General features: G+C 47.7%; 1 protein-coding gene across 4 annotated transcripts in view; it reads right to left on the reverse strand.

Annotated features, from left to right (window-relative positions):
• Positions 1–11,361: 11,361 nt before the first annotated feature.
• The window catches only part of TOP1 (DNA topoisomerase I), a gene marked incomplete at both ends in the record, with an annotated part of 100,062 nt that continues 97,981 nt past the window's right edge, over positions 11,362–13,442 (reverse strand). For all 4 annotated transcript variants that reach the window (XM_080716147.1, XM_080716146.1, XM_080716145.1 and 1 more), the window contains 3 exons: positions 11,362–11,464; positions 13,017–13,166; positions 13,308–13,402. In XM_080716147.1, the coding sequence (XP_080572273.1) occupies positions 11,362–11,464; positions 13,017–13,166; positions 13,308–13,402 (348 nt within the window). The remainder of the gene's footprint in view (positions 11,465–13,016; positions 13,167–13,307; positions 13,403–13,442) is intronic.

Genomic DNA, 13,442 nt, shown 5'->3' on the forward strand with positions numbered 1-13,442 from the left:
GCACAGAAAATTGTAGCACCCAAGCGTGTTCACAGGGTCGGGCGTGGTGTGGCACACACCTGTAATCCCAGTACTTGGGAGGCTGAGACAGGATTGCAGGTCTGAAGCCGTCCTTAACAATTTAGCAAGGCCCTCAGGAATTTAGGCCCTGATTCAAAATAAAATAGGGTGTGGGGGGGTATAGCTTGGAGGAAGTATGCCCTGGGATTCAATCCCCAGTACTGCAAAAAAGAAAAGAAAAAGTGCTCACAGAACCTAGCGAGAACTGGTTTAAAGTGGCACTGCCCTGCCCCGGCTGCAGCTCCTGTTATATAAAGACAGTTGTGCTGAGAGCTGTGGCGGAAAAGATCAGAAGGCTGTGCCGTAAAGCATACTAGGAGACATCTCAGGAGGGGTGAAAGCGCATAGAAGGTCCCTGTAGCCAGAAAGGGGTCCTCGGGTTAGGAACACAAAGGCTGGAATTTATCCAGTGAGGGTGGGCGCAGGGGGCCAGGAGGCTGCAGGCTTGTGTGGGTCTGGGTGGAGCCCTCCCTCCCTGCCTGTTCTTGTCCATTTTTCCAAGATGTGCACTTTCCAGTGCCACAACCCTCCTGGAGCTTCCTGTGCCGACCCTGGCAGCCTGCAGCCTGTGGTAAAGTTTTAAATTCTGTTTCTCTATTTTCTGGGATTATCTCTATTTTCCCAACACACAGCCCAAATGCCCTTGCTTTCGCTCTTGCATCTCGGGGGCCAGACCCCCGGGGAGGGGGTGGTGCTGCAGAAATCCCCAGTTGAGGCTGGGTTTTCAGTCTGTTGCCAGGCCTGTTTCTTCTTGGGACTTCTGAGCCAGCATCGCAAGCCTCAGCTGCCTCCTGCCGCCAAAGGAGGTTCAGGAAAAGCAGGGCGCGCAGAGGGTGTGGCCAGTGTGGGCTTCCCCCAGCTCTGCATATATATGGGTGCGTAGGTGTTCCTGGCGATGCTGTGCCTGTGCTGCGCTCTCTGGGAGGCACAGCGTGCACCCACACAGGCACATGCCCGTGACATCACCCGGGCTAGCCCTGCTTGGGCGACTCCTGTGCACGTTTCAGCATGCCAGCCGACACCATGCCTGTGCCTGGAGTCTGGGCAGAGGCGCAGCCTAATTCCACCCCACCCCCACCCACCCCCCATCCGTGGGCTTGGCCTCACATCTGTTTATGCATTTATTTTTGTGGTGCTGAAGATTGAACTCAGGAGCCTTTTACCTCTAAGCTATATCCAGCCCTTTTTATTTTATTTATTTATTTATTTATTTTATCTTGAAACGAGGTCTCACTAAGTTGCCGAGTGCTTTTACAGAACTTCTGAGTCTGGCTGTGAGCCTGTAATCTTCTTGTCTCAGCCTCCCAAGTAACTGGGATTACACGTGTGCACCACTATACCCACCTATTTCTTATAACGAGCTCAAACTATGGTTGGTGTATTGTGAACACAATATAACTGATTTGTCCACATTGGCTCGTTCCCTTTTGCAGCTCTGTGAAAAAAATATTACCCATTTAACAAAAGGAAAAACTGAGGCCCAGAGAGATTAAGACAGAGGCCATCGTCACACAGCTAATAGTTTGCAAAGGCAGGATTCAGACTCGGGCAGTCTGGCTCCAAATGCCATGTTGACTTTCATGTACATAGGATACTTTATTCCAAACATCCCTACCCGTTGTCTGTGTGTGGGAGGCAATAGGGATGGAACCCAGGGGCATTCTACCTCCAAATTACACCCCAGCCTTTTGTTTCTGTGTTGAAACAGGGTCTCAGTGGGGCGTGGTGGCACACACTTGTAATCCCAGTACTTGGGAGGCTGTGACAGGAGGATCACAGGTTCAAGGACAGCCTCAGCAATGTAGCAAGGCTCTCAGCAAGCTAGTGAGACTCTATTTCCAAATAAAAGGTAAAATAGGGCTGGGGGGTGTAGCTTGGAAGTAGAATGTCCCTTGATTCAATCCCTGTACCACACTCCCAGAAAGGAAAGAGGGAGGGAGGGAGGAAGAAAAGGAGGAAACAGAGGCTGGTCTTGAACCTGAAATCCTTCAGTCACGGCCCCACCACACCCGGCTTACCCGATCTCTTTTCTGTGTTCATTACTTTGCTTGCTCTTCTTACTTGGGTTCTTTGGGGGGCAGACTCTGGCCGGTTGCCTTGTGGCATGTTTGTTAGGGAGTACTTCTGGGATGGGCACTGTGGTGGGGATAGAAGGAGACAGGAGTGGGTACAGGGAGAAATCAAGTCCTGATGCAGGCCCAGGGCAGCCTCAGCCAAGCCCCAGGGAGCTGTGTCCCCGGGCTGGCCTGAAATGGATGGGATGGTTCTGGGAAGAGCTTGGCCTTGGTCACGTGGCTTTTCGCAGCTGAGGTGATCCTAGGGGCAGCAGCTGAAGGCTTCCTGCTCTCACAGCAGTTGGGGCGATAAATCCTTCCTTGAAGGGGGATCTCGGTGGTCCATCAGTATGCTTTCCACAAAGATATTCATTTCCAGCTCTCTAAAAGGCCGGGCATGCTGGGCGTGGTGGCGCACGCTTGTAATCCCAGCATTTGGGAGGCTGAGACAGGAGGATCGCGGTTGGTGGACAGCCTCAGCTACTTAGTGAGGCCCTTCGCAACTCAGTGAGACCCTGTTTCAAAATAAAGAATAAAAATTGGGCAGGGGGTGTGGCTCGGAGGTCAAATGCCTCTGGGTTCCATCACCAGACCTAAAAAAAAAAAGGCCGGGCATTAGCCAGGCATGGTGGCGCACACTTGTAATCCCATCATTAGGGAGGCTGAGACCGGAGGATTGGGGTTGGCAGCCAGCCTCAGCTACTTAGTGAGGCTTTTTGCAACTTAATGAGACCCTGTTTCATAATAAAGAATAAGCCGGCGTGGTGGCGCACGCTTGAAATCCCAGCATTTGGGAGGCTGAGACAAGAGGATTGCGGTTCACGGACAGCCTCAGCCACTTAGGCCCTTTACAACTCAGTGAGACCCTGTTTCAAAATAAAGAATATAGCCGGCCATGGTGGCGCACGCTTGTAATCCCCGCGCTTGGGAGGCTGAGACAGGAGGATTGCACAGGTTTGAAGCCAGCCTCAGCTACTTAGTGAGGCTCTCAGCAGCTTAGTGAGACCCTGTCTCCAAATAAAAATATGAAACAGGTCTGGGAGTATAGCTCAGAGGTAGAAGGCCTCTGGGTTCCACCCCTAGTACCACCAAAAAAAAAAAAAAAAATCAAAATGAAGAATAAAAAATAGGGCTGGGAGTAGAGCTCAGAGGTAGAATGCTCCTGGGTTCCATCCCTAGTACCGCCAAAAATAAAAAGAACCTCATCTTTTCTCATGAGTCAAAAATCACCTGGCCCAGCCCTGCCCAGGGGCCCTTTCCACAGACCTTGCCAGATCCCCGCTGATTGCTCTTGTGAAGGCCGTCCAGCCAAGGAGAGCCAGAGCCAGTTACCGTGATTGCTTCCCTGAGATTTTCTCTCTGTCTCTCTCTCTCTCTCTCTCTCTCTCTCTCTCTCTCTCTCTCTCTCTCTTCCCCCCCTCACCCTCTCTCCCTCTCATAAACATTCCTGATGCCATCTCTTGAGCACTAAGACACCAGGGCTGAATCACTGCTCTCATTCCAGAATGGATAGAGAGGTGCCAGCAGCCCACGCCGATCCCATGTGGCACTGAGGAGGGACACCTGGCCTCACCTAGACCTGCTGGTGGCTGTGGAGATGGAGCAGGCGAGAGGTGCCATAAATGCCTAAAGGCACAGCCCCCCAAATATGAGGCCGACGCTCCTTTGTTACCATTAGGCTACTCTCAGATGTTCTGTGGTTTATTTTTGCTATTAAAATCCTAACAATTTTTAGAGATGCATGGTTAAACTGTCCAGATAGGTTCAGTGAGGTGTACCTACTTTGCATAATTTTAAGACAGCTTATTCATGAATATTGGTTTCTGACACATTTCCAGTAAATCCAACTCTTCATGAATCCTTGATTTCTGTTTTTTTACCACGAGAACCACATTTTGAGTCATCTAATATATTTTTCTCAAAACACATTTTCACTGCCTTCTAAGTGGCTGGAGAGCATGTTTGAAAAACTGACCTTGATGAGAAAGTTTACGTACAAAATGTACCCATTTGAAATGAAGCCCCTTTCGAAGTCCACACGTGCAGGGTGGAGAACATCCCCACCACCCCAGATTTGCAGGGGTCCTTTGTAAAAGCTCCCCTGCCCCATCTAGCCGCCACTGATTCATTTCCTGTCCCTACAGGTAAGTTTTGCCTATTCTAGAATTACATAAAAATGGAATCTTTGAATATAAATACTTTCCCTTTCTTTATCCTTCTCCTTCCTCTTCCTTCCTTCCTCCCCGCCCCCCCCACCCAGTACTGGGGATGGAACCCAGGGGCATTCTACCTCTGAGCTACACCCCCAGTCCTGTTTTTGTTCTTTATTTTGAAACAGGGTCTCACTAAGTTGCAGAGAGCCTCACAAGTTGCTGAGGCTGGCTGTAAACCTAGATCCTCCTATCTCAGCCTCCCAAGTACTGGGATTACAGGTGGGCCACTATGACCAGCTTCCTTTCTTTTTTCCCCTCCCCCTTCTTTCTCCCTTTTTTTCCTGCCTTCATGCACCCCCACCCCTTTTTTTATTATTTTGAAACAGGGTCTCACTAAGTTTCTCAGGCTGGTTTTGAACCTGCAATCTTAGTCTCCAAAGTCCTGGGATTACAGGCGTGCACCATCACACTCTGCAGCTTTTTTTTTTTTTTTTTTCAGTACTGGGATCAAACCTAGGGGTGCCCTACCACTGAGCTATATCCTCAGCCCTTTTTTTTTAAATCTTCAGTCTTGCTAAATGGCCCACACTGGCCTTAAACTATACAATCCTTTTGCCTCAGCCTCTGGGGTAGAAGTGATTACAGGCCTGAGCCGCCATGCCCAGAGAGAGTATGTACACTCGTGTCTGTGTTCAGTATACCACTGAGTTTCATCCTTGTTGTGTGGAAAGGTGCTATTGATGCTATCATTGGAAACTTTAATCTGAGTGTCCTTTTTGTTTTTTTCTTGGTCGTAAGTATTGAACCCAGGGGCATTCTACCTCTGAACTACACCCCAGCCACTTTTTAAATTTTTAATCTTGAAACAGAGTCTGAGAACCTTACTACATTGCGGAGGCTACCCTCAAACCTATGATCCAATCCTCTTATCTCAGCCTCCCAGGTACTGGGATTACAGTTCTTTATTTTGAAACCAGGTGTCACTAAGTTGTAGAGGACCTCACAAGTTGCTGAGGCCAGCTGTAAACCTAGATCCTCCTATCTCAGCCTCCCAAGTACATAATTCTCACTAAGTTGCAGAGGGCCTTGCTAAATTGCTGAAGCTGGCCATGAACCTGTGATTCTTCTGTCTTGGCCTCCCAAGTGCTGGAATTACAAGCATGCGTGCTACCATGCCTGGTTATAATTGCTTTTTCTTTTCCTTTTTTTTTTTGGTGGTACTGGGGATGGAACCCAGAGGCTTTCTACCTCCAGGCTATACTCCCAGACCTATTTTATATTTTCTTTGGAAACAGGGTCTCACTAAGTTGCTGAGAGCTCACTAAGTAGCCGAGGTTGGCTTCGAACCTGTGCGATCCTCCTGTCTCAGCCTCCCAAGCGCGGGGATTACAAGTGTACGCCACCACGCCCAGCACAACTTAAAACAGGTTTTCCCTCTTCATTTCTCCTGTAAATATAAAAAACGATCTTCATAATACTGTATAGGTTTTTAAAATTTGCTTTTATTGGAGCATTATAATGACTTACTGTACAGTTTTAAGCATTTTACGTAGAATCTCAAGTGTTTATAACCGTAGACAGGAAAGGAAGTGTAGTGAGCTTTGTTACTGGCTCTCTTTTCGTAGTGCTGGAAATGGAACCCAGGGCCTCACGCCTGTGGGGCAAGGGCTCTACCCCAGCTTCAGTAATTATGAGCTGGTGTATGCTCTTTTTTCATACCAAACTCTACCTGCTAAACCCCTCTTGTAGTATTTTGACACAAATTTCAACTCTATCATCTTATCCACAAATATTTATTTTTCTGAAATATACATAAGTACAGCAGAAATACCAAGCCTAAAAAAAGTCGCCTTGCTGTTTAGTAACCTTTAAGAGGCTTGTTTACACGGAATACTTGGTTTTGTGAGAAATAATAACTAAGTCTGTGCTAAGTTTCTTCCCCTCCTTGTTTACTGATTTTGTCAGGGGACTACTTATAAACATCCAAAGCTGGCTTGACTGAGGTCATTTCAGGGTAATGTGCTTTCTCCTAAGAGTGCTTTTTGGTTCAAAACAAGAGTATCCCATTATGTGAGGAAATTTGTAAGGACTGGAATCTAAGTCAGCTCTTTTCTTTCTCGCTCTCCTGTTTTTGAAATACTGGTGATTGAACTCAGGGATGTTCTACCTGGGGTTACACCCCCAGCCCTTTTTAAAACTGGGTCCACATGCTGGCCTCAAATCTGCAATCTTCCTTCTGTCTCGGCCTCGGAAGTACTGGATTATAGGCATGTCACCACAACCACACCCAGCTCAACCTCCCCTCCCCAAGAAGGAAATTAAAAACTGTTTCCCCTGTTGGGTGAATATCTATATTCAGTGTACATGTTATTTAGGAAACAATTTTCAGAACTGGTAATTTACTAGATGTGGGACTGAGAAAAAGGAGAGAAGGATGGGGCTATCTGGTTTCTGGGCTAGGGACAGAAGGGATGTGGCGTCTCTCACTGAGGTGGGAAAACCCGGCCCAACAGGCTTGGCGTATCGGGTGCTGGGCTCTGTTCCAGCAGCACTGTCAGGTGCCGTGGATGTTGGCTGCAAAGGTGCAGTTGGCAGCGCCTGGAGTTCAGAAGGGTCTGAGCTGGAGACAGATGGGAGCCATGGCCCGCAGGTGTGGCTGGAGTCAGGCAGGCCGAGAGGAGAGCCCCAGCAGCTGCGGACTTGATACTGTAGGCAGCTCAGCAACAGCCTGACAGAGATGGGAGTGAAGCCAGGAGAGGCGGTGTTCCAGAGCCGGACAAGCATTTTTAGAAGGGAGTGGTCGCATAATTTATGATTCCTTTCAAATTAAATGTCCAGGAAAGATAAAGTTAGGGAGGTTGGTGGAGGCTGGCTGTGAAGATACAGGCGACCTGTAAATGGCAGGGGGGACCTTACTGAGGAGATAGAAATGTTCTAAAACCAATTTATGGTGATGAGTGCTCCAATTGGTAGTTACTAAAAAAAATAATTGTATATACATTTGAAATGCTGGTGTTTTAATACATAACATTTAGTGTAATAGAAATGTTGAAGGGGAGTAGGTGGGCAAGATGGTGCATGTGTATAATCCAGTACTTGGGAGGCTGAGACAGGAGGATCGCACAGGTTGGAAGCCAGCCTCAGCTACTTAGTGAGGCTTTCAGCAACTTAGTGAGTGAGACCCTGTTTTCAAATAAAATATAAAAAAGGTCTGGGAGTGTAGCCTGGAGGTAGAAAGCCTCTGTGTTCCACCCCTAGTACCACCAAAAAAATAAAAAAATAAAAAATAAAAAAAATAAAAAAATAAAAAAATAAAAAATAAAGAACAGGGCTGGGGTATAACTTGGAGGTAAAATGCCCCTAGGTTCAAACCCCAGTACCGCACAAGGAGGGTCAGGAGCAGCAGCACCAGCCTCCAGTGCCCCAAGAAGCTTCAGCAAAATGCAGAGGCTGTGTGTGTGTGTATGTGTGTGTGTGTGTTACTGGTGGGGGGTGGAACCCAGGGGCTTTTGACCTCCGGGCTATATTCCCAGACGTATTTTATATTTTATTTGGAAACGGGGCTCACTATGTTGCTGAGAACCTCCGTTACTAAGTAGCTGAGGCTGGCTTCGAACCTACACGATCCTCCTGTCTCAGCTTCTCAAGTACTGTGATTACTCGGCTTGAGAGGCTTTTTTTTTTTTTTTTAAAGTCCTGAGGATGGAACCCAGAGACATTCTACCTCTGAGCTACATCCCCAGCCCTAATTTCTTTATTTTTGAAACAGGGTCTCACTGAATTGCAGAGGGCCCCACTAAGTAGCTGAGGCTGGCTGTGAATGCGATCCTCCTGTCTCAGCCTCCCATATGCTGGGATTACAAGCGTGCGCCACCACGCCCGGCTGAGAGGCTCTTTATTGGTTTGGCCACTTAGTCACTGGTGGCTGTGGTCAGGGCACAAGGGGGAGCTGGACAGAAGCTATCTGTGTGGGTGGGGAGTGACTAGGTGGTGCTGGTGACTCAAGGCAGGTGCTTGTTTGTGAAATGAAGGAAAGGTAGGTGACTGGAAAGGGCTGTTTGTGAAGTTTCTTTTTTCCTGTGGCAGAGCCCTTGGCAGATCTGACAGCTTTTGGCAGGGAGAGTTGCTGACCGCGTGTGAAGGGGAGGGGAGAAAGGGGAGCATCCATGTTACCACCCAGATGTATGGCTTGGCTAACAAGTGGAAGCCATCACGCTCTGCCCACAGCCGGACTCAGGCACGAGGGCCTGACAGAAAGTGTCAGGCCTTGGCCGCCTGGCCTCGCTCTTGAACATGGCTGGCAGTGATGAGACAGGCAGGTGTGCTCCTGCCGCCAGGCACGAGCATCCTTCAAGGCCCTTGACGTCAAGCCCCTGCCTGCAGCTCAGCCTCTCCTCTTGGCTTCCTGGCCTGCTGCCACTGCCTGGGACGCGCTTCGGTCGCCTGGCCAACACCCAGTTGCCCTGCGCCTGTCCTCACACGCGGGCTCCTTCCTGCTCAAGGGCTTCTGCCTCAAGAGCTCTCATGTCTGTGCTGTGATCATTAGGTCCCGCTCAAGTCCCAAATCTGAGGTCTACTTTCTCACCAGAGCTGCTTGCCGTGGCGGATCAACTGCGCACCACCAAGAGCCTCTGTGCCATTCCTTACACTCCATGGTCTGGCCGCCTCAACTCCACAATTAGGAATTCTGGCTGCAACCTCTTGCTGCACAGCAGCGGTGTCTATACCTCCTTCATGCCCCAGGACGAGTGCTGCTTTCCCAGGCTGCCAAGGAGCCCCAGGACTCTCTGCTGGGGTGGAACACCAGCCCAGAAAGAGCAGAGACCACCGGGGAGATGATGCCCTCGGCCCGGGCCCCTCTCACAGCGACTAGTTGACACTGCTTTCTGCTCCCTTTCCACCTGGAGACTTCACCTTTCGTCCTAAATTCCATACTTAACTATAACTTTAGGCTAATGGCAGAAACAAATTTTTTTTGGGCGGGGCTGGGGATGGAACCCAGGGGCATTTGACCTCCGAGCTACACCCCCCCTCCTGTTTTTTATTCTTTATTTTGAAACTGGGTCTCACTAAGTTGCAAAGGGCCTCACTAAGTAGCTGAGGCTGTCCTTGAACCGCGATCCTCCGGTCTCAGCCTCCCTAATGCTGGGATTACAAACGTGAGCTACCACGCCTGGCCAGAAACAATTTTTATAGAAACCAGGCCAGGTGGTACCTGGATTACTTGGAAGTAGTCAGACCACTCCATTTTCAGCCAGCCCCAGGGTGGGCGAGGTTCTGAGCAGCTTCTCCAGCAGGGACGCTAATCTGGCTCAGGAGTCTTTCTATCCTGACTGTGTACTTTGCCACGTAACGCAAACCCAAAGAAGCTACCTTTGTTCATGTTGGTGGTCCTGAGGACTGAATCCCAGGGTATCTACCAGAGCTGGGGGTGTACCCCAGGTCTTTTTCCTTTACTGTGAAACAAGGTGTGACTAAATTACTATACACTGGCCTTGACCTGCAGTCCTGTCTCAGCCTCGCCACCACACCTGGCTGCAAAGCAGCTTTCTGCTCCTGGCAGTACATGGAAAACGCTCCAGAAGTCTGCCCCCAAATACTCGTAGTTCTGTCCTGCTCAAACACTCGGCCCACACCAGGCTTCAGTTGCAGTTCTCATACCCACCTGTTGTTGTGTTTTTTCCGCAATTCCCTTTCCAGGCCTGTCTTTATCTGGGGGTGTAGACCTTGGAATCTGGTTTACTCCACACAGTGGGACAGACGCCCCCTTTGATGGCAGTCCAGTCCCACCTGTTCTTGGGGAGGGACTCGCCCTTGCTGGTTTGAGCAGACAGACTTTGCAGTACACTAAGGCTCAGGCCCAAAGTCTCAACTCTGGCCTGGAGTCGTTGGTGACAAAGAGGCGGACAGTAAGTTTCCGTTAAGTTGTAGGAATTTATTTTTAAATAACCTACAGTTGATTAAAAGGGAATTCATGATAAAAATAGAAGATACTTGAGGAAAGATGTGGGAAATGGACTCTGCACACACACTAAACTAACAATGCCTCTAAAACTAATGATTATAGCAAAAAATGTCTTCACATTAAAATTCTGCTTTTTATGTTTTTTCCATTTTTTACACAATTACAAAAGAAAAAAAAGCCCTAAATCTTGATTTTTCCTTTTTTGGACCAAATACTCATTTTCCTCTAAATTTATTGACTTGTGGAACTTTTTATACAGTAAAATCTTTCAAGTGAAAGACTGGGGTTTGAAAAAAAAAAAGATGGCTATCTTAAAGGGTACAGAGAATGCTCAGAACAAAGGATGATGGGAAAATGGCTTCAGTCACTGATTATTTCATTATCCGTGGACTCACTCGCCCTTCATCCCTCCCCAGCCCCAATCTACACGATCTTTAAGATCAAGAAAAAGGTTTAAATACTTTAAAATAATTAAAAAGAAATAAAAATTCACATTTAAAAAGGAACACTCAAGTCAGGAAATATTTTCCCATCATGCTTTTCTGTGAACAGGTGTCTGAATCAAAACACTGCTGATGTTACAACTTCAAGTTTAATGAAAACTGATTCCCATGACAATAGAGTGACAACTCTAACAGGTGCGCTGGGTTTTTGTTCTACTTAATTTTAAATTCCTGAAATGGGGGAGGGGGAGGGAGTTTAGGAATTTGTTTCTATTAAAATATAGAAGTTATTGCAAAACCCTAACTGTAAAAACGCACCAATATAATCGGACTTCGCATACAGTAGTAGCTAAGAGAATCCAAACATCTAAGTGAAACAGTGAATTTGCCTGGCAGACGCCGACAAGTTCCCATCCACTTGCCCTCTTGAAAATAAAAACAAAATTCAAAACAAATCATACAGCTAGAATTTTGATATCTGAAATATTTTTAAATAAGTTGTCCATAGGACAACTGGCTCAGCTCTCCCTTATAATATCTCCAGGTTTATCTTTTCGCAAAGATGTTGGTTTGTTAAGACTTGCTGCCTCTCCCCCTCAGGCACGAGGGTAAGCGAGGCTCACAGTTTATCCATCTTCCCCAAACCACACTGTTCCTTTTTCACAGAACCCTGCCCTTGAGACCGGTTAAAACTCATAGTCCTCATCAGCCATGTCGATGGCCCAGGCAAACTTCTCCCGCTGGGTCTTGTTGTAAATTTTCTCAATTGGGACCCCCCACTTCTTGCACCTGTGAACAAAGGAGACAGAATGGGGATTAATGTGATCCAGAGAAAAATAGCCCAGACCACCATGGGCCTGGGTGCAGACATGCTGCCTTCTCCTTCACAGCTCCCTGGTAGGATGTGGACTAGCTGGGTGCCAGGCATAGTCCAAGAGCTTGTGTTCATTTAATCTCAACACTGCAACAAATGTACAAATGAAAAGGTACAGAGAATAAAAACAGGCGGATGTTAAGTAATGTCCTCACATTGCTAAAATGTGGTGGAGCTGAAATTTTAACCTAAGCAGTTTGGCTTAAGAGCCCATACTTTTAACCACTGTAGCACAGTATCCCTTTGGAGCTCACTCAACCTCTAGTACCAAAAGGTGCACAGCTGGGTGGGGCTACTGGCCCAGTCAGGTTCCACTGGGGTGACATTGCCAAGCTCTGCCCAGAACACAACAACTTAAGCTAATTTCACATCTTCAAAATTAAGTCACTGCCGGGCGTGGTGGCGCACACTTGTAATCCCGCGTTTGGGAGGCTGAGACAGGAGGATCGCACAGGTTCGAAGCCAACCTCAGCTGCTCAGTGAGGCTCTCAGCAACTTAGTGAGACCCTCTTCCCAAATAAAGTATAAAACAGGTCTGGGAGTTCAGCCCAGAGGTAGAAAAGCCCCTGGGTCCCACCCTCAGTACCACAAAGTCGCCTGTTTTGCTTTGGGTGTTGTTTTATCACTGTGTACATGTTGCACATAAGTTGCTCAGATCTTTATTCTCACTTTTTTCTCTCATTCTACTTCTCTTCAATTGCAAAAAAAAAAAAAATTATTGAAAAGTTCTGTAAAAACTAAATGAATGGACTGTTCCTTCAATAAGGGCTAAGAATTTCCATTCCTGTCCTAAAGTTCCATATGGGATAGATAGTGACTGCATCAACTTCTTGGTGCTGAGGGGTGAACCCAGAGGCATTCTAGCTTCTTAGCTGACCTCCAGCCCTTTTTATCTTAAAACAGGGTGTCTCATCAGTTGCTGAGGCTGCCCTTGAATCTGTGATCCTCCTGTCTCAGCCTCCCAAGTAGTGGATTACTGTGCCTAGCTTGCACCTCCTATGTATGTATGTATGTATGTATGTATGTATGTATGTGTGTGTGTACTTATTTATTTTGGTGGTACTGGGGTTCCTGGAAACCCTTCTACCTCCGGACTACACTCCCAGACCTATTTTATATTTTTATTTGGAAACAGGGTCTCTTAAGCCAGCACGGCTGGTTTCGAACCTGCACAATTCTCCTGTCTCCGCCTCCCAAGCGCGGGGATTACAAGTGTGCGCCACCACGCCCGGCTGCACCTACCTTTAAAAATAGAACATGAACACACTCAAAGGCAACATAAGAGGAATGATTTCCTCAGGACCACCAGGATGTTTCAGTGCACTTGAGTAAGACCCAGCAGAGGTCAGGGTTCCCCTCAGGACAAGAGTGTGCAGTTTAGGAGCAGCATTTGGAGGCGGACAGTCTTCAGAACGCCCCCCACCCCCACCAGTCAAGCCAGGAGCTCTGGAGGGGCTCAATGCTTACCAAGCCACTGTGATCCTAGGGTCGAGATAATTGAGTTTGGAGGTTCCCAAGGCAATTTGTTTATTCTCTTCTCGATCTGTAGCCTGAACTTCTAGCTTCATCAACTGCTCCTCCAGTCTCTGCACAGCCTTCTTCTTTGACTCTACTACCCTGGAAGAATGGCAAAGTCATCAAGACCCAAGCTTCTCCTCTGCACAACCCCACCCTGCCACTTACAGGGCCTTGGAATAATGCTACACACGCTTTTCTCTCTCAACCAGATCCCAACTTTGCACAATACCAGGCACATACTTCTTGGTCTTTGCATCCTTCATGACTTTGGCATCAGCCTTAGCACTTTTCAGGTCCCTCCGGGCATCTGCTAGCTGATCTTTCTTGGCATCAATCTAGGTAATAAACAGTAATAAAATTAGGAGAAAAATGAGC

The sequence above is a fragment of the Muscardinus avellanarius genome, assembly GCF_963383645.1.
Source record: "Muscardinus avellanarius genome assembly, chromosome: 19".
Taxonomy (NCBI): domain Eukaryota; kingdom Metazoa; phylum Chordata; class Mammalia; order Rodentia; family Gliridae; genus Muscardinus; species Muscardinus avellanarius.